The 26,420-nt window shown below is 40.2% G+C and overlaps 1 protein-coding gene across 1 annotated transcript in view; it reads right to left on the bottom strand.

The window, feature by feature from the left end:
* The window catches only part of LOC124606439 (paired box protein Pax-6-like), a 294,475-nt gene that overhangs the window by 99,376 nt on the left and 168,679 nt on the right, over positions 1-26,420 (bottom strand). Inside the window, exon 4 of the mRNA XM_047138420.1 lies at positions 17,463-17,603. Within this exon, the coding sequence (XP_046994376.1) occupies positions 17,463-17,603 (141 nt within the window). The remainder of the gene's footprint in view (positions 1-17,462; positions 17,604-26,420) is intronic.

Below are 26,420 nucleotides of genomic sequence, written 5' to 3'. Positions count from 1 at the left end.
ACACTCATAGGCAACCTTGATCGACCGTCCAAGAATATTTACAGCAGACTGATGAAGACAAACAAAGCTAACTGGTGAACTACGTGCAATTTATTGCTTCAGCGACACGATGCGTCCTCTATGATATCTGAAACGCAAAAGACAGTATGGCGCTCTCCGAATGAATCGCCATGAAGTACGGCCACGCCAGGTTTACGCCTCGAAAAGGAGATTTTTTTGTGTTTGGTGGAGTATTCGGCGGGATGTTCATTCTGAAGTGTTGAAACCTCCACAAACTGCGAGTGCAGACATTTACTGTGAAGAACTGGATCGAATAAATCACTTTTAAATTAAAAAGTGCCCAACGATTGTCAGCGCCAAAGGAATTTTTCTGCAACACAGTAATACAAGACCGTACTCCGCAAGTCGGACCCTGGAAAAAATTAATGAATTGGGTTGGGATGTATTGTCTCTCCTACCATACTCGCCCGATGTTGCGCCATGGTATTTCCATTTATTCCACCGCTACAAAATTTTATAAGTGGCCAAAAATGTGAATATGTGGATGACGTCCAACATGCCATCTCCGGAATTGTTGCCCAAGAACCAGTTGATTTTTATCTATCCGACATTGAAAATTTGCAAACTAGGTGGCAAAAGGTTGTTGATAACGACGGTTATTACACCACTGATTAAACATAAAATCTTTCTCACATTTTATTTGTTCGGTTTTAATATAAAAAAAGAGACGTTACTTTCCGGTTCACCCAATATATGGATTTGACAAATAAGAATTGTAATTATTCACTGCAGTGCACAGTTGTGCATTTTCGTTTACAATCTGTAGTTGCCATTGAAAGAAAACGTCTTCCATCATCTTTTACATAAAGTCATATACAGTATCTAGCAGACTTTAGTTTTCTAAATGATGTAAAGTTTAGTCTATCTACTCCCGGGAAACGATTCATGTGACCGGCTATAAACGGCAGCGTTTGCTAGATCAGGTCTTGCTGCAATACATAACAATAAAAAATTTCAGCACAGTGTAAGAGGATCCTAGGGGGAACTTTGAGGGGAACAAACAAGGTCACAGGGGTGAAAAGTATTCTGCTTTTTCTACAGGAACTACGTATAAATTATCCGGAGACCACAGTTCATGCAGTACAACAAATATTATTTTTACCTCTGTTTGGAAAATATAAAAATGCAATAAATGAAGCAGGCAAAAAGGGATACAAACGTCTCAAAAATGAGATCGACAGGAAGTGAAAAATGGCTAAGCAGGGATGGCTAGAGGACAAATGTAAGGATGTAGAGGCTTATCTCACTAGGGGTCAGATAGATACTGCCTACAGGAAAATTAAAGAGACCTTTGGAGATAGGAGAACCACTTGTATGAACATCAAGAGCTCAGATGGAAATCCAGTTCTAAGCAAAGAAGGGAAAGCAGAAAGATGGAAGGAGTATATAGAGGGTCTATACAAGGGCGATGTACTTGAGGACAATATTATGGAAATGGAAGAGGATGTAGATGAGGATGAAATGGGAGATACGATACTGCGTGAAGAGTTTGACAGAGCACTGAAAGACCTGAGTCGAAACAAGGCCCCCGGAGTAGATAACATTCCATTGGAACTACTGACGGTCTTGGGAGAGCCAGTCCTGACAAAATTCTGCCATCTGGTGGGCAAGATGTATGAAACAGGCGAAATACCCTCAGACTTCAAGAAGAATATAATAATTCCAATCCCAAAGAAAGCAGGTGTTGACAGATGTGAAAATTACCGAACAAACAGTTTAATAAGCCACAGCTGCAAAATACTAACACGAATTCTTTATAGACAAATGGAAAAACTAGTAGAAGCCGACCTCGGGGAAATTCAGTTTGGGTTCCGTAGAAATACTGGAACACGTGAGGCAATACTGACCGTACGACTTATCTTAGAAGAAAGATTAAGGAAAGGCAAACCTACGTTTCTAGCATTTGTAGACTTAGAGAAAGCTTTTGACAATGTTGACTGGAATACTCTCTTTCAAATTCTAAAGGTGACAGGAGTAAAATACAGGGAGCGAAAGCCTATTTACAATTTGTACAGGAACCAGATGGCAGTTATTAGATTCGAGGGGTATGAAAGGGGAGCAGTGGTTGGGAATCTGTATATTGAGCAAGCAGTAAAGAAACAAAAGAAAAATTCGGAGTAGGTATTAAAATCCATGGAGAAGAAATAAAAACTTTGAGGTTCGCCGATGACATTGTAATTCTGTCAGAGACAGCAAAGGACCTGGAAGAGCAGTTGAATGGAATGGACAGTGTCTTGAGAGGAGTATATAAGATGAACATAAACAAAAGCAAAACGAGGATAATGGAATGTAGTCGAATTAAGTCGGGTGATACTGAGGGAATTAGATTAGGAAATGAGACACTTAAAGTAGTAAACGAGTTTTGCTATTTGGGGAGCAAAATAACTGATGATGGTCGAAGTAGAGAGGATATAAAATGTAAACTGGCAATGGCAAGGAAATCGTTTCTGAAGAAGAGAAATTTGTTAACATCGAGTATAGGTTTAAGTGTCAGGAAGTCTTTTCTGAAAGTATTTGTACGGAGTGTAGCCATGTATGGAAGTGAAACATGGACGATAAATAGTTTAGACAAGAAGAGAATAGAAGCTTTCGAAATGTGGTGCTACAGAAGAATGCTGAAGATTAGGTGGGTAGATCACGTAACTAATGAGGAAGTATTGAATAGGATTGGGGAGAAGGGAAGTTTGTGGCACAACTTGACCAGAAGAAGAGATCGGTTGGTAGGACATGTTCTGAGGCATCAAGGGATCACCAATTTAGTATTGGAGGGTAGCGAGGAGGGTAAAAATCGTAGAGGGAGACCAAGAGATGAATACACTAAGCAGATTCAGAAGGATGTAGGTTGCAGTAGGTACTGGGAGACGAAGAAGCTTGCGCAGGATAGAGTAGCATGGAGAGCTGCATCAAACCAGTCCCAGGCCTGAAGACCACAACAACAACAACAACAACTGTTTGGAGTTTCACATGCGAAGCTGTCACCAATTCTAAGGCTGGTTTTTCTGATCCCAGGGTTTTTCTTGACTTTTCACTGTTCAGTTACACATTTCCCCTTCTTTGATCTGATAATTGGCTCTATCGCAATTTAATGTGTGATCCGTACGACGGTCCTACGAGGTATTTACCATATGCAGAAAGCATAGCAAAAAAAAAAAAAAAAAAAAAAAAAAAAAATCACAGCGATTGAAAGAAGCTTAGGACCAACTGAGAGATCATCGATAGTAAATTAAACCGGATTTGAGTTGTAATATTGCCAGTATTACGTCCCTCTCGTCATAAGAAGTGAGTGTTTAACGATATTATTTGTAATATGAAACTTTAGTTTCTTATATTTTGAGCAGAGCGTATGCAACAGGTTTCCTCCTTGTTAACGACGGCCCTGCGTTGCAAGTTCTTACACGGAGAGACGTTTTGGAATCACCTTAGGGCACTCTCTCTTACAGTACTTCTCGTTGTGTTTGTAAACGTATTTTATTTGCTTCCTTGTTTTACCTTCTTAATCGGCTAGTCGCCTGCCTACGCGGGTAGGACGGTAGGATCATTGCAACTGAATTAACTAATTAACTCTTATGCAAGAGTAATTAATTGCCGACTTCCTTGTCGCTAATGAAACATAATCCAAGGAAGCGCTCTGTGGTAGTTGTGAGCTACAGATATTCCGGTCCACCCAGCTGTGGATCAGTCATTATCTCCATGATATATGAGTATGCAAGACGCTGTGCTAATTGCACCCGAAATACGTTGTGGTCGAACAAGCCGGTGAAGGCAACACAATGCTTTCATTAACGCGAGCTCTCTCCTTCAGTAGTTATTCGATAAGTCATTTCTCATCGTAATGTAATTGGCTCCCTCTTCCCATTCCATCTGCCAAGGGAGAATAGCCATCACCAGGTGCGGAAAACTTGCAGCATGTCGCCTTCGGCAATATATGTTTCGGCGCCACAACTGCTTGCTGTTATAGTGATGGGACTAGCGACCACAGGAGTTTGTTTGTCAATATAGCTCGGTCCACACTGAACAGGAACAATGACGGACACCACGCAAAAAATAATGTTCGAATTCGGGCAGGCATCTTTGATTTGGTTATTTCATTTTTTTTATTAGCGGGGGTGGAGGGGTGGGGGGAAGGGTGCTGGAGTGACGTTTGATTTCACACAGTGCTATATGAGCTATCTCCTATCTAGCAGTTACTATTAAAAACGAAATAGTGCTATGTTAAGACGCGCATTCATGCAAACGCTAGAAAAGATTATGAGGTATAACCACCTTTGCATTGCATACTGCTGTAGCAAAATATTCGTGACATAAAAGTCGAAGTCTTTTCTTTTTGTTAAGACACCAGATTCAAATTTTATTTTTATGCTTTTAAGTTCTTCGAGGCGAAAATGAGAAATAAGCTCCGAATCCGTAGAAAGGAATTTACGAAAGTCGGATTTAAGTAATTGGACGTCTCAGAAAGTGGTTTTTCTTTTTCTTACATTATGTTTCCTGTCTCGTCTTTTAGTTTCTTTTCCATTCTCTAAGAAGATTCAAGTATGTAAAAGCAAGTATGTAGCACCAACTGCTAATGAAAATATGTTAATGTAAATGTCAGGCTCAGGCGCCTAAACCACGTAACTATGTGTCCAAGATAACATTTCCTTGCAGGTAGTAAGCAACATGTTCTACCTGATCAGAGCTAAACGTTGGTGGTCGGAACGTGTTCTGTACCACTCTCCTACCGAATGCGTGTCTACTGTGCAGCTTCCCTTGGTAAAGAGAGTCAGTAAAACGTAACCAGGAAATTAAATTTCTGCGTAATCGTGGTAAACGATGTATTGGATTGTGATCTTAATCACTTATTAAATTAAGTGATTGCGGACCCGTAGTTCGACACATTATTTTGGTATTTTAGTGTCATATTATAATGGCAATACTTTCTGGAAGAATTTGTCCATCAAAATAACGAATAGATTGGCAAATTCCTCGTAGATACCTTGATTCGACAACTGAAATCAACCATGAATTTAACTCTACAATGTTGCAGATCTATCACACAGCAGCACTTGGCAGTCGTTTTGTTAACCGTCTATGAAGGGTAGAAAGCAGTACAAAATCTTGGTACATTACTCAGAATAAGTTTATAACATTTGTTCTACTGTTGAAGTTGTATAATTATCTGCATAAAAGGGACACTGTAAGAAACGAAAGGATGATGGACTGGTTCACTCCGTGTTAGTAGATCGACGTACTTATATTTTAATCCTTCTCGAAGCCGGTAATCCAGTGCAGTCTGGCACTGTAGCTTAACTATATAAATTAGCTTCCAGACTAGAGAATAATTACAGTTTGTATAATAAAAGTGTAACTGATCGATCTCGGGCGCTGCAAACGTGAGTACACGCACATCAAGTAAAGTTAACGGAGCAAGTGTGTCGTTCAGTGGTCTACAGTGGTTGTGTGAGCAATACACAAACCAATGTACCTGGTGGCCGCTGCAGTTTACTGGCCAACCACTGGGTTGAGGACTTCTTTACATTTAGATGGGTGCCGAATCAGACAGTGAATATGAATGGAAGACTATGCCATAACAGCACAGACAACACAGGCATCTCAAAGAATTTCAGCACTCGTTCAACTAAAGTATGGGCAGAGAAAATGTGTATTTTCTCTTCATTGTAATTGTACGAGTAAAACGGTCATGAAGCAACATTTACACGCAGAAATTTATAAAAACTGATAATCTCTATCAAGAAAATTCAGAGAAATTAAGAGTCTCTTCGGCCAGCAAATAATTTCAGAATGTCTCAATAGGTGTCAAATAAATGTATACTTGTTTCATTACGGTAAGGCACATGTCCTCTGTTTGCGTGAGGGGTTGAATTTCTTGTAGTTGTATACTCAGAGAGAAAGTTCGCCATAAGTAAATTCACAGATATTTTTCGGTGTGTTTAACAAGAGAACTGCAGCGAATAATTCTAAAAAATTAACTACGCGAATCAGCTGCATACTCGTCAGTAACACTGAGAATGCTAAGGAAGTCCCGAATTGCTGTTACGTGCCGGGTCCTGGTAAGGGTGATTTCGTATTATGATAAAATTTCAACGGTGTCACAGTAACTTGTGGATGATGAGTGCTTTATTCAATGAAGTACTGTGTTCATGTAGCTGTGGATTGGTGTGGAATAAAGGGAGAAACGAGAAGCAACCTGATGCCTATTTTCTTCTCTCTCTCGCTTTATGAGTCATCAATATTCTGACTGATTTTAATGCGGCTAACCACAAAATCCAGTCATGTGCCAAACTCATCATTTCAGAGTAACCCTTGCATCCTACGTCCTCCGTTATAGTGCCGAATGGCCGTCGAACACAAAGTCTGTTGCCGGCCGACGGATTGCCGTCACAAAGTTACATGCGGTCTCTTCAAGACTCTTGGAATTTAACTGAGTATGTTGAAACAGAGGTTTGTGATTGGGAGATGTTCATGCCAACAGTTCTGTCTTCTTTTCTGGCCTAATACTATCTCATTATAATTGTTCCATTGTCAGGAAACTAACAGCTGCATTCACATGAACGGAGGTAGAGCGTGCGACTAATCTAGACTAAAACTTGCTAGTTACGATCAATAGTGGAGAAATGTACCAAACAAAGAAGACAGCGTCACTCAGCAATCCAATATGTTGTGGTCGACTCTCTGGTGTCGGAAGGGGGGATATCCTTGAATCATGGACCAGAAGTCTCAAACAGAGCTCATCATTCATAATCAGTCAGCGACGACTTCCACGTACATTCGTTCTGCGAGTGACAAGGCACTTAGTCATAGCAGCCTGGGAGGTCATTCGCTCATCTGTCATTTCAAGTTGCATTGCAGCTTCAGTGTACTAGAGCCGTAGTATCTTTCCATCAAATAGTGGCTGATCTATGATATAAACTATTTAGGTGGTGAACAGTGTTTCCATTCTACCTGTCTGAGACGAAATGTTGTTTTCATAATCCAATATGGCATAATCATTAGATCTTGCAATAGTCACTGCAATCTCTCTATCGCATTTGCGATTCCATTTAGTCTTCCAGAACTGCAGTAAATGATAACTCAGCACCTATAATGATAGATACATTTAATAAGCCCTGTTAAACGAAATCCCCACACGCAGTATCGTCAAAATCCGCGGGAGAAACAAAGAATTAAAAGACTCTCAATCATTCCGAGTCGTCAGCATAATGAAATATATTGCATGCGTCAAATACGCACAGTGTGTGGCTAGCGTTGTAACTTGTAGTTCTATTTGACGTTCGGTGGGTAGCGGAATTTGGTTTGGGGGGTCGGGGGGAGGGGGGGGGGGGGCAGGAAGAATAAAGGTGGATACAGAAGTAAAAGGAAACTGATGATTTGATTACAGAATTGAATGCGAAATTATTTGTGCGATCAAGCTGGTATCTCGCACGTAATGCTTGCAACGAAAATAAAAGCGGAAAAAATACTGTCGTGTAAGTATGCCCTATCGAGTAAAAATGCAGAGAAAATTACTGAGGAAAAGAAAGAAAATAAAAAAAAGTCTTAAAATAGGGACGGCTTAAGGCAGGATAAAGGAAGTAGGAGCAAAAGAAAAGTTGTGTGCCTCTTCGCTAAATTAATGGCACAGATAGTGTGCACAGCAGTAATTTCCTAAAATTAAAAAGCGAGAGTTACCTACGTATAAAAGGTGTGTTAATGGAGGGAAGCACCTGACGGTATAGAATGAAGAATAACTAAAAGGGAGATAGTACCAGTAATTAACGGTATGAATGCTAGTAAATGAGTCCGGCCGCCTTTAATATATGCTGCCACAAGAAGCATTAAAATTATAACACCCTCTGATCGACTGTCGCGCTGTGTGTGTATTTGTGCTCATATGAGAATATCCCTGGCTCTCCTGTTATGGATATAAAGTTAGCGTTTCGAGAAGTTCGTTTCGTTGAATTAGTCTGCCACTGCAGGTAGAGGGCGTGAGGGGCAGATCCAGCATCCCTTCCCCCTTCCCCCTTCCCCCCTTCTCCCACCCTCGCGTTCCCCTCGAATCTCTCCTCTGGCCGCCATCCTCCCACAGTTAGACTCCGCATCCAGAGTAAATTATTCTGACCGCTCCCATGTCTTATCATTAGTCCTGCTGGTAGTGTTAATTATAGCGTCGTCGAGGCTTCCACAAAAACATACATCTTAAACACAGATACGTATCTGGCGTCCAAATCCGAGCTGCTTCTGTCAACGCACTAAAATATTTATCTGATCGGGCGTTGCGATTTGAGAACTGAAATGCCTTAAAGCGTGATCCTGTGATACATTAACAATACGTGATTCTATAAATTGATACGCAAAGGCCGGCTGCCGCTGGGCTTCGGGTAGGAACAGATGGAGAGATAGCTTTAGATGATTCAGATAGTATTTACATCACTCTTATTACACTGTTCATTAGCATATTTTAAGTAATATTTACTTATGACCCGTGTGCAATTAGCGTCACGAGTGATGCTTTCTGCTGCGAGTAATCTCGCAGAGGAAGCGGCTATTACAGTTGCTCTCCCTTCGTAACAATAATCTACAAATCTTTCATCGTGTGATAAATGTTACGCATTACCTCAGCATTGTATTGATCTAATTTATGCACACTGACGCTCAGTATAAATTACTTGAGACTGTAGTGTAGGCAGAAGTCATTTGTCTTGCGCGAGAAACAGTAGCTTTTCTGTGCTAACATGGTATATATCAATATCAGCTGGACTAAGCATCGGTACATTACTTTTGACCAGACATCTGCGTAATCAAATCGTTATCGCAAAATAGCCGTTATCGCAAAATAGTCCCGTAACGCTAGATCGATCAGAAACAGAACGGGCGCCTCTTTGCGTGACACCCTCGATAATTTCGGATGCTGTAAATCGCACGGGAAAATCAGTGACTGAACATTTTTCAAAGATAAGCCATTATTCTGTTAGTGATACATTTTTATACTTATTTTATAAGAAATTAGTGACACGTACATTTGCAATCCACAGAATAGTGGTGAGCATTCAGCATAGGGTCAATTTTACTGTTCTGCGTATTATCGTTGCTTTTGACTAACTGTAGTATGAGTAGTGTGTGAGAAGGATGATTACGAATTTTTTAACGCCTGCTTCGACATGTATTACTTTATTGTGGTTCCAGATAAGATTTTTACATTTTCTGGCACACATCCCCATGAATCAGACGAACCTGTCACCCACGCATGCCCTCCATCGCCACCACCCACACTCAAGTAATACATTATGGTTTGTATGCTGTGCAAAATTCATCGAAAAATCTCTCTTACTTATGAAGAAAGGTGTACCTATAGCAACAATTACTGCCATTAGTAAGTGAAAATAATGATGAAATTTCACATGTAAAAAAATCATTTCGTTATGTTTTCGAACTTCCACTCCTATGAGTGTGAATTCTCAATCCTTTCTAGTCATGCTGACAAAGTTTTATGAATTTATATTTTGTAAAAGATATAGACAGTGGAAATTAAAATGTCCTGTGGTGCCTCTCCTGCTCCAAGTCGGCCCGTTTGACGTCCTAACCCCCTTAACAATAAAAATCTAAGTGATCGTTCCACTTCATGTCCTGACACACTGTTACTTCCAAATATGGTGTGACTAACTCCAGCTATGACTTCTGTTATTATGGGCTTGCACATATTCTGGACTTAAATCAATCATCCCGAGATCTGAAGGGTCCGACAGCTGTAACTGGTCCTTGATGCCTTGGATACTGCTACTTGTGAGAGTGACGTCCGAGTTGACACCAGACACGTTATCTCGTGGACAGATGTGTGGCTCTTGCTGACTATGCGAGTACCTCATCGTCGCGCAGAGAGCTCATACAGAAACTTGCCATGTGTGGACGAGCGTTGTCCTGTTGGAAAATTGCACCACGGTACTGTCGTATGATGGGTAACACTGAGGACGCATGATGTCCGTGACGTACCATTGTGATGTCAGGAGCACTACCACTCGTGACCTGAAGTCCTACTCGAGGAGTCCCCATACCATGCCGCCAGTAGCAGTGCCGCTGTGTCTCTGTAAAACATTGGAAGAATGGGACCTGTGGCCAGGTCGCCGCCAAATCCGAGGACGATGGTCATTCTGGGTAGTGCAGAGCTGCAATTCGTCCCAATAATTGATTATTTCAGTTCACTTAATTTGCTGTGAAATGTACAGTTTGGTTTTAGAAATGGTTTAAGAACCGAAAATGAAAATGCTATATTCTCTTTTGTCTGTGAGGCTCCGTATTGGATTAAACAAAAGGTTGCGAACGCTAGGTGTCTTATTTGATTTAATTAAGGCATTTAATTGTGTTGATCACAAAATGCTACTGCAGAAATTAGGCCATTATGGAATAAGAGCTTACAATTGGTTCATCTCTTACTTCAAGAACAGACAGCAGTACTCAGAATGGCTGCGACTTGCAGTTCCAGGGGGGCAAAGTTAAGTGGGGGTGCCGCAGGGGTCGATGCTGGGGCTGCTACTGTTTCGTATTTATAGAAATGATACGCCTTATAGTATTACAGGTGATTTTAAGATATTTCTGTTTGGCTGATGACACGAGGTTGGTAGTAAAGGATGTTATGGGAAATACTGCCACAGTATCAAATAATGCATTTCAGGACATAAGGTCAAGCTCGTAGAAAATAGTTTGATGCCAAGTCACAGTAATACTCAGTTTTTACAGTTTCTAACATACCGTTCAACAACACTGATATTTTGATTACGCAGAATTGGCATATAATTAGTGAGACTAACAGTTCAAATTCCTAGGCGTTCGGATAGATAGTAAGCTGTCGTGGAAAACCCATATTCAGGATCTTGTTAAAAAACTAAATACGGCTTTATTTACCATTATAACAGTGATAGTTCAATACGAAAAGTTGTCTACTGTGCTTCCTTTCATTCTCTTATAACGTATGGTCTTATTGTTTGGGATATCTCTTTTGATTCAGAAAGGGTAGTTTTGTCTCAGAAATGGGGGGTTCGGGCTGTAAGTGGTGTGAGTTCGCGAATCTCTTGTCGAATCTGATCAGCAGTCTGGGAATTCTGACTTTGGCCTGTCAATACATATTTTCTTTAATGTAGTTTGATTTTATCAGTATCAGCTTAATCCCAAGAGTTAACAGCTTTTACACAGTTAATACTAGGTAAAAATCTGCATTTGGAATGCACTCTCTTAACTCTTGAGCACAAAGGCGTGCAGTATTCTGCTGCATAAGCTGCCACAATAATTTAAAATTTCAGCAGTAATACACGCACTTTCGAGTCTAAACTGAAGAATTTCCTTGTGACTCTCTCCTTCTACTCTGTCGAGGAACTCTTTGAAAAATTAAATAATTAAGCCAATTCCTGCGTTACGTTATTGATTATATTTGTTTAAACTTATGGCTTGACGTCTGCATAAGACTCATATGTGTTTCATTTTATCTATTATTACTCTTGTTATAATTTCATGTATTGACCCGTTTCATGACCATGTGGGCGTGCTCCTCAGTTTTAGCGTGCGGAACATGGCACATAATATAAAATAAAGTGAAAAACAACGCCACGCCATTCATTAGCAATCCTTGCTCCCCGATCAGGCACCACTCCAAAGTTTACGGCAGCCTACGTACGGCATGGTAATTCCAATCTCCGGCTGCTGCTAGTTACTGGCCAATGGAAGTGGGGTAACATAGAATGTTGCAGGAAGTTCGTTACTGGTCTCGGATGGCAGGCGCAGATGTGAATGGGTTACGATGTGCTTGGCGCAAAATACAGCGATCCTCCCTCGACAATGAGCGTGCCTGCCCTTATGGACCACGCAGTTCAACATCGGGTCACTACTGCACCCGAATGCTCCACAAATCTGGATATTACGCGATTCGACGAGCCGGCGAAATGGAGACCCATAACGTGGACTCTGTCAGGTGATGAACGCTCTCTCATACGAGTAAGAGGCATCACCGTGTCCTTCACGATGATCACTCAATATCTGTCGTTGTTCACGCTCAGTATGTACTCTACCGGGCCTGATAACAAAACAAAACGCGAATAACCGTAATGCACTCCGGTGGGCGTTCTATCTGTCACAGAGAATTGCAGCTTTAAACATCTGCATTACCGTGTACGATGTATACATCTACGGAGCTACATCGTCATCCGACCGCGTCTTCTAGGTGCACCACTTTTGTTGTTACGCTATGCAAATATCCGGACCAGCAGTTCGCGTCACGCTACGGACTTCTCCGTACTTCAAGTCTTGAATATAAATCTTACCTCGATTTCTGGACCTGGACATTGCTTTTGAAGCCTCAGATATGTTTGTAGCTGTCTGAGGAGATTCTGGTTGTGGTCATTGGCACTGATTTTTGCAGTCTTTATTACGCCCTCTGCGACATTTTCAGCGATCGACTTAACGTCGATCTTGGTTTCCACACGCAGCGTGGTTTGCGGTAGTGACCTGTTCACTTTTTCTGAAGCTACGACTCGAAAGAATGTATTGGCATTTTACGATATTTGAATAAACAGAAACTATTTACTATTGCTTAGTGAATTCCGCAAAAATTAACAATATCAGTAAACTATAGATTTAACTTAATCTCCATTCAGCGTCCTGTTATACTATAAGGAGATCTTCAACTGGACACGTGGCTAGGCACAGAAAACGTCTTATATGAGAGACGTGTGGACCTTATGACATTCACGTATACTCTCATGAGACGATGTAACGAAACACACGTTTTCGCATCGCTGCTGTTATCTACAATTCGAGAATGCAGTTGACTGCTTAGAAAAGAAAGTCCATTAGCTGGAATATTCTATCAACGCGTTTTTCAAGATATATATGTGTATATATATATATATATATATATATATATATATATATATATATATATATATGTGTGTGTGTGTGTGTGTGTGTGTTTGAAAGAACTGGTAATAGTGATCCATGTCTCGCGGAAGATGAGACCCACCTCTCTGAACACGAGCAAAGTCCCTTCAGCGGCCTCGTTTGAGAGTGTGAACTAGCTCCATTGGAGATACTTTGTTGAAGGACCTATGACAGCCCTACCCTCAGATGATTTAGGGGCTCTTAATCAAGACTCTTAATCAAGGACTGGAATCTAGCTTCTACCAAATTCGACGTCAATGGCTTGAAAAATGGTCGATCTCTCTCGGGTCCAAATATATTTCTCATATTATGACTACACTACAACAGACAAACATACTCCACATGACAAATAAGCCAGTAAATCTAATGGTTGAACTGACAGTCACTCTTGATTTGGTTCCGCGCTCCGTTAGAAATATGCTCAGTGTAACTGCAACATAGACAGCTTGCTGCCGTACGAGATGGGGAGACGAACAAAATCTGGATTGAATCTGCGCAACAGGTTGTAAGTAGGCTGTTTATGTTTTCTCTATGTAAGTAGGCTGTTTATGTTTTCTCTATGTAAGTAGGCTGTTTATGTTTTCTTATTGGCAACGTTACGTAGCGCTCAATATGAAAATCACTGGCTGTGCTGTGTGCAGTCTGTGGCTGCTTTGCATTGTTGTAATACTCGCCATTGTAGTGTTAGGCAGCTGGCTGTGAACAGCGCGTAGCGTTGCGCAGTTGGAGGTGAGCCGCCAGCAGTGGTGGATGTGGGGAGAGAGATGGCGGAGTTTTGAAATTTGTCATGAACTGCTATATTTATATATGATGATATCAAGGTAAATACATTGTTTGTTCTCTATTAATATCTTTCATTTGCTAACCATCCCTATCAGTAGTTAGTGCCTTCCATAGTTTGAATCTTTTATTTAGCTGGCAGTAGTGGCGCTCGCTGTATTGCAGTAGCTTGAGCAGCGAAGATTTTTGTGAGGTAAGTGATTTGTGAAAGGTATAGTTTAATGTTAGTCAGGGCCATTCTTTTGTAGGGAATTTTGAAAGTCAGATTGCGTTGCGCTAACAAAATATTGTGTGTCAGTTTAAGCACAGTCATGTATAATTGTTCAAAAGGGGACGTTTCAAGGTTAACAACCGTCAGTTGGTATACCGGCCTGCTGTGAGTGGTTTTTAGGCAAATGCTGCTTGGCCCCCAAAATCCGCATCAGAGAACACGATACACAAACAGGAAAAATGCGATCGTTCACACAGAAGTTTCTCATACAAATGGGACACACGACGCCTCTCCCTCAGTTTACATTGACGAATATGGGATCAGGAAGGGCACAAAGTTAAATAATAAAAATAAAATATTCCAAATGCTGAGAAATAGACCATATACTAGACGTAATGAACCTACGCAAAAGAAAGTAATTGCAACGTTAGCTGTGCTTCAAATTTTTCGCTCCGCTGCAGATGAACACTGCAATATTCGCAGGAATTACATGTGAGGTGCACCACAATCTTATGAACACTAGAAACTCCAGTTACTTTGGTAACTACTACTCACTGTTATATATTTAATTAATAACGTCGTTAGCACAATTCTTTGATGCTTTCAGTGTATCCATTATGGATAATGAACTGCTGCTTTGATTTAAACTGGCGATTTATCTGGGTATAAGTGTGCAACCAGTCGCTTTTTTGGAATTTAGGTACGATTTATTGTACTGTTAACTAGTTTTCGAGTCACTGCAGGCTCATCATCAGATGGCGGTAATAAAATTGGTATAATAATTTGCTACATCAAATTTTCGGCCTGAGATGCATTGTATTACATAATAAATATTTACAATAAAAGATAATATGTTTAAGTGAATCTTGCTAGCTGCAGGCGTGTTCTTTTGTTGATAATATACGAGAAATATAGCTTAAAAATGTTTATCTTTTGTGTACCTTTTAATCCATATTCCTTGTATATCGTCATTATAAGAACACACTTGGAGCTAGCAAGATTCACTTAAATATATTATCTGTATTTTCAAATATTTATTTTGTAATACAATGCATCTCAGGCCAAAGAGCATGATGTAGGAAAGTGTTACATTTGTTTCATACATATTCGTTGTATTTACATACAGTGCTTACATTCTGTGACTAACTGTGAAAGTGCAGCGAAACACTGTGTATATTTTTGTGTACACCTGACAATGTACTGTATGAGAAAGGAACTGCTATGGAAACGTGCTGTAAGTACCCAAAACGTAACAAAATTTCTGTTTCATTAAGGTTCCATTACTGATTCCTAAATTTCCGTTATTTTCGCAAGCCCCATCACTACAGTGTCTAGCTGCCCTTGGTCGGCGATATAATGTTCCTGTAGCATCTCCATCTGATGACGAACCTGGAGAGGCTCCGAAACTAGTTAATGGTACAATAAATTATATCTGAAATACAAAAAAGGAACTTGTTGCATATTTATACCCAGATAAATCATTACTGAGATTTAGTGCTGAGTTTTCTAATGGTATCTCTTTTTCCGCTCTTAAGGCACATAAAGTTATTTGAAAAATGATGTTCAAGCACGTAGGTGAACAGCACGTACTATGTAATCTTGTGAATATTCTCCGCAGCAGTACCGTTATCATATGCATATGTATACAGCCTTCAAATTTTGCCATTTCTCAACTGTCTCCGTAAAGAGCCAAGTGTTGACACACAGTTTTTCCCACATTTCTGCTGCAGCTGACATAGCTTAATTTAATCTGGCTATTCATCAAGGATTACTCGATGCTGTAGCCTACCTTTTTAATGTTGGGGTATAATCAAAACTGATCGGTTCGTCTTTCTGCCATTTCTCGACTAAGTTTACTAAGGACACCTTTGTTCAAAAAATGAATCAAAGCAATGAAGACACAGAACAATAAGATCGTAACATGGAATGATATACGTAAGCGATCCACTACCGCGTCAATGCGTAGGCCTATAACTATTAAGTGGCACTAAACGGAAACCCTCTGAACTGTCGCGCGCAGTAGAGATAATTTGAAGACAATCGACCCTTATAAAATTTTCCATCGCGTTGTAAAGTGGAGAGGGTCTCTCCAACGAAGTTTTTAACCGCTACTGTATTGTCGGAAGGATAGTATTATTCTTCGTGTCTGTCACTCTGAATGCTGCCCTAGCGTGATATGTACAACTCATCTAATTAAGTAAAAGTGAAGCCAACCTCTACCTTTTAGAACGTTACCGGAGGGATGGGGAGATGCGGTTGGGATGGGGGTGGGGGGGGGGGGGGGGGCGAGGGGGAGAGACGAGGATAACGTCGAAACGACTGCCTGAGACGTATTATTTGGTGCTAATCCAAAATAAATGAGCGGCTACTTAAAGAAGCTAATTCTTTGTCTCGCTGCCTACGCCAGTTGTTACCTGCGTCTGCAGCAATTTTACACGCACAATGTGGCGGGCCATTGTGTGTGCGACGCAATTGCTTATGTGCGCAACGTGTACTTAGAGGGACACAAAGAAACTTAAATATGAGCTGCTCGGAATAATTGATGCTCATCAGGCGTGATGAACAAAAGATGGCCTATACGGCGGCCTCGGTGCGCCCCCAAGACTGCGCTGGCCGTCTCTTCGCCACGTGTGGTTGTCGTCCAGTCGCAAGGCGTCGTGCCGTACTTACAAGTACTGGCAGTCTGCGACTGACCAAGTACTGTAGACTAGACAAGGCATCTAACAGTTCCTACCACATGTGCCGCCGTGACTGTGAACGCTGGAGTTCAGTGACTCGATTACCTTGCTGCTACAAATGGAATCACGTTTCGATGTATATTTCTGTTATATATACGTAGCTCGTATAATATAGGAAGATAATTCCATTTTCCACCTGACTTTATACAATGACTGTCATTTCATTACGTAGCCGATATCTTAGTAAACACTGCCTGTTCGATAATAACGAGGTGTTTCATCTTAACCTCTTCACTGTTGAGATTTAGCACTCGCGGGGAAATATACCTATTAAAAAAAAAAAAAAAAAAAAAAAAAAAAAAAAAAAAAAAAAAAAAATGAATAAAGGTTCACTTGTGTGGACCGTGGAAACGAATTGGTCAAATTTTAATTACGAAAAGTAATCCATGAAATGTTTACCGACGCAGTCTCAAAAGCATAATTAATGGGCGGAATCTCTAAATGCAGACGGAAGCAATGAAGCGGCTTGGCTCCAGTCACCTACAATTGGGTAGGAGAAAAAAAAAGAGGAATTGGAAATTAAAGGACTACCAAGTACCACTAATAAAAGTGGGAAGAAGGAAACAGTGTATTTAAGTATATTGTCTGGCAGGTGCGAATAATTTTGCTGCACTATATGAAATACGGCTATGACACCTCGCGGTGGATCCAATTCGTTTATTTGCCCCCATTGCTCATTTACAAAACAGCGTAAGACTACTTTTTAAGAATAATTAAACAAACTATTCCGTAAGTGTATAAATTCTGTGAAACAGTTGATAAGATGTGTTACTTACCTTCAGATATGAGCCTTTCGCGAATCTCCCAGGCGAAGATGGTGGGGTTCTCTCTTTTGTATTGCTCTATCTTGGAGACGACTGCTGGGGTGGCCACCTTAGGTTTGCTGCCTCCAATAAGGCCTGGCGGCCTAAGAGTTCCTGCAAGCGAAGGGAGTTAAGGATTAGCTTTGAGCGTCACGCCTTCTCTATCTTTGTAGCACTGTGTACAAAATACTACAGCACTCCTGCTCTCTGTGGTGCATGTCCTGAAAACAAAGCTATTGTTTTTCTCTCCTAAAGGCAACTAGAAAATAATTTCTTTGCGAATATTTTCGAAGATTAGAAACGAGTCTCTGTCGAAAGGGCTTATATCTGACCACAAGGAAAATTCGAACCTTTTAATCTTCCTGTGGATATAACTAAATGTTTATAATGTATGTGTGCGAGAGAAAGAGAAACCAGGGTCAGCATAGCTTATTATCTCTACAGAAGCAGTGTGTCCAACAACTTAACAGCTTCAGAATGTTGTCTGTTAAAAATGTTGTCCATAAGATAAATATTAAAAGTAAAACATTACATTTCTCGCTGTGAATACTGACTGAAAGGAAATCAAGCTCTGCAGAGCTGTACAATACATGCACTTATTCCTCATGTAACGCGGGTAAATAAATACCCTACTGAGCATCCATGTCGTAGGCCGTTAATTTAGTGTGTTTCCAGAGTGAACAGTGAAATATCAAAATATAAAGAAAAGTAGTGGGTAGAATATCCCATATCGGAAGGCCTTTATTACAATTTTCGAGAACACTCTTCTCTGTTGTTGTAACCTTCAGTCCAGAGGCTGGTTTGATGCAGCTCTCCGCGCTACTCTATCCTGTGCAAGATTCTTCGTCTCTGAATAAGTACCGCAACCTACATCTATTGGTACCTGCTTACTGTATGCGTTTCTTTGTCTCCTTCCAAAGCTTTTGCTCCCACATTTCCCTCCAATACTAAATTCACGTTTCCTTGAGGTCTCAGAATGTGTCCTGTTAACCAGTCCATTCTTTGAGTCAAGTTGTGCCACAAATTTCTGTTTTCCTCAATTCTATTCTGTACTGTCTCATTAGTTATGCGATGTGTTCACCTAATCTTCAGCGTTCTTCAATAGCACCATGTTTCGACAGCATCTATTCTCATCTGAACTGCTTCTCATCCACGTTTCACCTGCATACAAGGTTACACTCCAGACAAATTGCCTCCAGAAAATACTGCTAACACTTTCTCCTTCAGAAACACCTTTCTTGCCATTTAAAGCCTTCGTTTATTATCCTCATCATTCCTATCACCATCGGTTATTTTACTGCTCTTTGTATACCGCATACTCTTACCAGGTCTTTTTGTACATAATTCATTTAATTCACAACATAAACATTTTCTATCTCTTCCGCATTCTTTAGCCTTTTTTTTTAAAAAAAAAGGCAGAAAATATTAGAAGCTCTTTTTTGCAGCTCATCAGTGTATGCTTTCAGCTATTATGAAATGAACTTTCCGCATTCTGCCTCAACAAGCATGAACTGAATTGCTCATTATTGTCAGGCTAACCACGTGTAAATCAAAAGTCCCACATCAGACAGCAATTACAATGCTCGGTCCAGTGAAAGAAAGCGTTTCAAGCAAAAAACAACCCTTCTGATTCATACAATGTTGCCAGTTCGCAACAGGGGTCGAATAGGAAGCGACAGAAATTATCTACTGTTAACGTTTAGCATCTCATGCCTGCTTGATGTAGTTATGTCGCGACAGACTTGTTAACAAAATTGCTCATGGAATATTGAATGTCGACGTTTACTGGACAGAAACAATTATCATACATTTAACAAAATAGCTCTGGCAATTTCAAGCTTCCATAAATGAAAGCTTTGTGAAATAACATTTCGATTATTGATTTATCCACAAACGAATATACTTCATCAACAATACTCAAATAGACTATTACAGTTTCAACATTCAGAGAAATTTTTGTTTAAAAAATGTGATTAGGCAAGAAATTCCTTTTTACGGCAATTAATTATTGCACCGCGTCCGCGCTGAGCAGAGCATATTTAAGATTTCACAACCACCATCCGTTTAAGACTACGCTCATTATTTAGTTATATTGCGCATTTCAAACCTGAATGCATTTCTTGCTTGTAAATTTATGAATATAGCCTCTTAATTTATATATGTGTTGATTCCCCACCATATTCCAACCTAAGGCAGCCCCACGTATTATTCATAAAAACATTCAGAGGGAGGTAATTACTGACGTTTTACTCCGATAATTTCTTGAATACTGCAGTACACGAAATAATACAGCACAATGATATTAAAGACACTTCCTCTCACAGAACGTAACGTTTTACTCTGCCGACTTCTTATATGTAGCACTACGGGAAATAATTCAACACACCGGTATAAAACGCAATTTCCCTCACTAAATATTGATCGGATGTATAGAGTTCCTGTGTCTCATTTAAAAAGGGTGACAAATTCAAAAATTTCATTACATTGCCATTAATGTCACGCATCCTTAACGTCTAGCCCTTGCAATATTTGTATTTCTAAAGGCACAAGTAAGCGTGATCATCTCGTCTCGTAAACATTAAATTATGATAAGGAAGTCTGTTAACTACCTATATTTTTTTCTGAAAGCAATACTTATTCATAGGTATTGTTACTCGATGTGTTATGCAACTAATAGTTATCTCAGTTCTTGCTCTCCCTTTCTGAAATGCTTAATGTTTGGTCGTGGGTTAAGCCGATACGTAACACAATGCAGAAAGTTACAGCTGGAACGAAAAGCCTTCTTTCTGTTTTAAGTCTCGCCTGGTTTGATGCCCTTCATCGCTTTTTCTAAATAGTGACAATCTCGTCGTCTTTACATAGCTACAACACCCAAAACTCTAGATAAACAATTAACATTTTCTTACATTTTTTTGCTCCTACAAGCGATGTACTAGACAAACGCATATGTTGAATACTGACAGTAGGAAACTCTAATCTGAGTTTCTTGTTGATATTTCATATAGGATGCAACGAATTTTTGTGCGGAGTTTTCATCGTGAATGTAACGTAGGTCCAGTACTTGACGGTAGACACAAAATAGCAATCACTGAAACGCACAAGGGCCGGCCACTTTCTTTTGCCGGAGAGAGAATGGAATTTGTTCTTTGGGCTGCAAAAGCGATGCTTCTGATTCATCAACTTACGGGTGGTAGAGCAATAACTGGCACATTATGTTTTTCATTTTTATGTGTTGCAATGAAAAAAACATGAGAAGAGCCCCTGATCCCTGATTGCAGACGACGAATATTTCACTTTAACAATACTTTTTCACGTAATTCAGATTTGGTGGAAGAGAAAGCTAGGGATTTGAAATAACCATACTCTCAGCAGCTTATTTCAGTCTATTCCAACACGTAAGGAAACCCGTAACTGTGAAAGTCTGAGTTCAGTGAATAGGTTATGGTTCCTGCAGATGGATATTTTGTATTTTGTGTGACTTTCGTCATCACAACTTAAGATACAGAAGCCAGCCTCTGGAAAAGTCGAGCAAAGTGCATCCACATAAACTGAAACTGCATTTTTCGTCAGTACACCTGATCACCGATCTAATTAAACCAATAACTTTAAGAATATTTTTACACTTATTTCGAAATAATCCATAAAAATAAATTGGATGGGCAGTAACGCACATCTTATGCGGAGGAGGGAATTTTGTCCTTCGTTATAGGATATAACCTTTCCCTTTAGGATGGTAGGATAGGAGGGCAATGGCAGATGTGCATTGCAGTAGCTTGTGCTCAACCATTTGATGATTAAAGGAACTAGCTCTACCATATAATTATTAGTACCACCATTGTGCGGAGACCGTAACATAAGTAACTTGTTTTGTGGTGACACAAATGAAACAAAATAAAAACTAAGAAAATAACTCAGCGAAGCGTCAGTGAGACTTTATTTTCCTTAATTGGCATTCGATTGCGCTCCAATTTAGCCAGCCCAGCATCAGTTTGTCATTATTTTTGATATCTTCTGTGTGTTTTGGTAGGTCTCCTCATTACTATTTTGTTATAGGTATTTTCAATTAAATTATGTGTTTTTGTCATTTTGTTACCTATCACATCTGTTGCTAATTTTTCTAGTCGATTCTTCTGTATGACTTCTCCAAGATATTTAAATTTAGTCCGTCGCTCATTTTATCTTCGAGTAACAAAGGAGATAAACACTTATTTTGTTGCCCGGCAGTTGCCTTCTCTCTCTCCCAGCCTTCATCATCGTCCGATCCTATGCCAAATTTCGACGGCGCTATTGAAATTATTATAAATATAGCCAGCAAAACAGATGTTTTTTACTCAAATTTTGGAAAAGTATAAAATAGGGTTGGAGTAGGAGAAGAGGATTAATGTGAAATTGCCATCACGATGGGAGTCTTATACAATCATCAATGAATAATCACCGGATCAGCCATTAGGTAAAATAAAACAAACAAATTTTAAGAGTCGATCAGTGTCAAAAGCAGTTTATTATTGTCACGAAAAAATAAAGTTTTGTCTCTTAGATGAGACGTGTAATATGAAATACGACCAAGAAAAGCATTTCAACGTAAACTAGACACTAATTTGTCAGCAAGAACGTGAGAAAACAGAGGAGAATACATAATATTATGATTTCTCTCCTTAAAAGCTTTAGCTCACTGAGATCTTGGTCCACAGCTCGTGGTCGTGCGGTAGCGTTCTCGCTTCCCGCGCCCGGGTTCCCGGGTTCGATTCCCGGCAGGGTCAGGGATTTTCTCTGCCTCGTGTTGATGGGTGTTGTGTGATGTCCTTAGGTTAGTTAGGTTTAAGTAGTTCTAAGTTCTAGGGAACTGATGACCATAGATGTTAAGTCCCATAGTGCTCAGAGCCATTTGAACCAACTTAGATCTTGGGCGAAATAAAACGAAAATGATCAGCAAATAATCAAATATGTTAACAGAATCATTATTATGACAGAAAATTTTCACACATACTGAGTAATATTGTAGTTTTAAATATTCAGTTCGCTCTGATTTAGAGTACTACGTCAGACATTTTACGTGAACCGTTGACGCACACTTCTGAGAAAGTGTTGGGACTCTCATTACCAGTGCAAGCCGTTTCATTAGCTACTTTTACTGTTTTCTAAAACTACGGTGACTTAAGATCTTCCCATGTGTATCCGCAGGAGATATTTTATGCCTTTTCTTTTAGGAACATGAAGGTTAATGCCTTTGACCACTCTGCAAGGTGTCATTAGAGCCAGCGATTTTCCTCTTTTACACAGACTTCGGTACTTCCCAGTACCATTATTTAAAAAAAAAAAAAAAACGATTTTTGTTTCGTTTTCTTTCTTAACCTTGATGTGGAGGTTTTACCAACTGATGTTTCCATTATGTAACGCAAGGTATGAAAGAAACTTCTTCAGTTCACTAATCAGAACAGTGTATGTGTTACACTACACAGTAATGACAAAATAAGAAACACAGGGAACAGGACTGCTTTCGCGCCGATTGCCTTAAGAAGCCTGTGCCGGCCGCGGTGGTCTCGCGGTTCTAGGCGCGCAGTCAGGAACCGTGCGACTGCTACTGTCGCAGTTTCGAATCCTGCCTCGGGCATGGATGTGTGTGATGTCCTTAGGTTAGTTAGGTTTAAGTAGTTCTAAGTTCTAGGGGACTGATAACCACAGCAGTTGAGTCCCATAGTGCTCAGAGCCATTTTAAGAAGCCTGTGTAAACGGAAACTATTTGTGTTACCAAACACCGGCAGCGAGGGCCGTGCGGTTCTAGGTACTTCAGGCCGGAACCGCGTGACTGCTACGGTCGCAGGTTCGAATCCTGCCTCGGGCATGGGTGTGTGTGATGTCCTTAGGTTAGTTAGGTTTAAGTAGTTCTAAGTTCTAGGGGACTGATGACCTCAGATGTTGAGTCCCATAATGCTCAGAGTCATTTGAGCCCTTTTTTTGTTACCAAACTATAAATGAAATATTATGACTTCAAAGAACTTACCATATAAGGAATTATTTTGCGTTCTGATAAGGTCACATTGTTGTCTAATCTAACAAGACAAGATTCCAGACCAAAATGCTGTGACATGAAGATTGTTGCTCATGCTTATGTAGTTTCTCGCTTTTATCCTCGGGCATCAGTTGTATGGCAAAGTGTTACCATCGCCAATTTGGACGGTAGGAGGCATAACTAACTGGTGACATCATTTAAGAAGAAAACATCCACAATGCTCCTTGGAACAGAAGAAAAATCATATTGATAAACATAAGTTGTATGTACGTGCAATAAACTAGGGATAATGACGGAACCCTTAATTTAGTGGTTGCTTCGGAGTGAAAAATCGATAGTATTCAAAAGGGATGGTGCACGTCAATGACTTGTGACCATTCGTACACTCTATCGGCCCGCCCTTCTCTTTCATTTTAGCTCTCTTTGCTGCCGCAGCCTGAACACCATGTCTACCGTAATCTAGTACTTCTTCATCTCCATTAAAACTTTTCAACCTTTCTTCCAAATCTGCGGTTATTACTGGAAGTAAAAGCAATAAAAAACCGGAAATTGTTTACTTCAGAAATCGGTTATGTTTGAGATGTTTTAACAGTGAGGTTGAACTGGTGACGAAAAGAACCGACGTAACGGGAAAACAGGTTGTTTCAGCGATAACCGCCTTCCCCGTTATGAATTCGCAGCCCGCAGAACTTCGCCCATTCTGATACACGACCAAGAATTCAGTGCTCCGTAACACAAGGACATGGCCGACTATGAAGCATATTCTTGTCTCACCTGACACTGGTGTACGACTACTTCAAATTAATAGCTTCAACGTATTTTCGTAAATTTTGTGACTAGGCCGGTTTTGGTACTAGTCGCTTCATTTGTAAAATAGAACTCTCGTTCTCGATACTCTAATTTTAGACTTTGCTATCTTCAGTTTCTCGTGTATGCTTGGACGCGGTTGTGTTTGTGAGTGTGTGTGTATGTGTGCGTGCGTGCGTGTGTGTATGTGTGTGTTTGTGTGACCACGTTCGATGCCAATGTCAGTTTGAAATAAACTACGAGGGTCATTCTATAATTAAAGAGACAAATTGGTCTGGAATAAAAAAACCTCACCGGCCGTCGTGGCCGTGTGGTTCTAGGCACTTCAGTCCGGAACCGCGTGACTACTACAGTCGCAGGTTCGAATCCTGCCTCGGACATGGATGTGTGTGATGTCCTTAGGTTAGTTAGGTTTCAGTAGTTCTCAGTTCTAGGGGACTGATGACCTCAGATGTAGAGTCCCATAGTGCTCAGAGCCATTTGAACCATTTTTTGAAATAAACTCAATTGGGCAAGTTTCGTACTTTTATGGCTTTAAGTTGGCATCACTGCGATGAGCCCTGATCAGCGGATGTATCAACAGTGTTATGTTTCTAACCTCAAAAATACATTTCAAGATGTCTAGTCCGCTTGAAACATCCACATTAGTTGAACAACGTTCTGTTGTTCGTTTTTTACTTGATGAGGGCGAGAAACCAGTGAATATATACAGTAGAATGTCTAAAGTTTATTGTGAAGGTTATATGAATCATGCAAATTTTTAGAAGTGGGTAGAGCAGTTCAAAAATGGTCATGACTCAGTGACTGACGAACACCGTTCTGGCCGACCAGTTGCAGTTTCAACTCCCTCACTTGAAAGTTGAATTGATGACGTTATTCTTGTCGACCGCCTTGTGACTGTGGAAATGATAGTTGATAAGGTTAAGTTAGTACTGGTACAGTTCATAACATTGTGTGTAACAGGCTGAAGTACCGCAAAATATGTGCAAGATGGGTCCCAAGGGAATTGACGCGGCTACACAAGGAAACCAGGTTGAGAGTGTGCACAGAGGTAAAAGAACGATATAAAAGATAGGGTGAGCACTTCCTCAACAAAATTCTAACTTGTGATTAATCTTGGGATCTCTATTAAGAGCCAGAATCAAAAAGTCAAAGCTTGAAGTGGAAGCACTCCAACTCACTTGTCAAGAAAAAAATTCAAACCCCAAGCATGAGCAGGAAAAGTCATGTTGACGGTGTTTTGGGATGCTGAAGGTCCAGTTTTTTGTGATTATCTCGAAGAGCAGCGTACAATGAATAGCCAATAGTACTCGTATTTGCTTTTACACAAGGTGAAGCCAGCCGTGAGAGAGAGAGGTCGTGGATCTCAGAGGAGAGGTGCAATTCTCCAGCAAGACGGTGCACGTCCTCATATTGCTCAACTAACCCGTGAAATTATCGACAAAATGTACTGCGAACTACCGCCTCATATCACTTACAGTCCTGATTTAGCACCTAATAGTTTCCATTTCTTTGGTGCACTGAACGAGGCACTAGGTGGGAAGAGGTTCCACGATAACGAGGACGTGAAAAAGTTTGTGGGAAATTGGTTCAAACATCAAGATAAAGAGTTCTTTGCAGCTGTAATAAAAAAGCTTGTAGCCCGTTGGTATAAGTGGATAAATGTTCAAGGGGACTATGTTAAAAAGTAGCAAAAATATTGTTTCGTAAAAACACTTTACAATAAGTTTCCTTTAATTTACGTCTATGGTCACGATCTCTTCTGTTTAACAGATTACCGGTTTCGGCCTTTAATGACTATCATCAGATCTGCCGCAAAAATGGGATAAATATAAATACACTCGCAAACTGTATACAGCTTAAGAACAATATATAGAGCATATTGGAAAGTAGTACTGACAAAATTTACATTTGTGCGCTTTAAATATGAAGAGGCGTACCTGTCTCATAAAAACAAAGTCCTAATGTACTGCAGCCATAGTGGCATTAGGACTTTGTTTTCATGGGACAGGTATGCCTCTTCATATCCAAAGCGCAGAAATGTAAATTTTGTCAGTACTACTTTTGAATATGTTCTATGTATTGTTCTTACGCTGTATACAGTTTGCGAGTGC

The sequence above is a fragment of the Schistocerca americana genome, chromosome 3 (genome assembly GCF_021461395.2).
Source record: "Schistocerca americana isolate TAMUIC-IGC-003095 chromosome 3, iqSchAmer2.1, whole genome shotgun sequence".
In the NCBI taxonomy this organism is placed as follows: Eukaryota; Metazoa; Arthropoda; class Insecta; order Orthoptera; family Acrididae; genus Schistocerca; species Schistocerca americana.
This window is presented reverse-complemented; position numbering and strand designations above follow the sequence as displayed.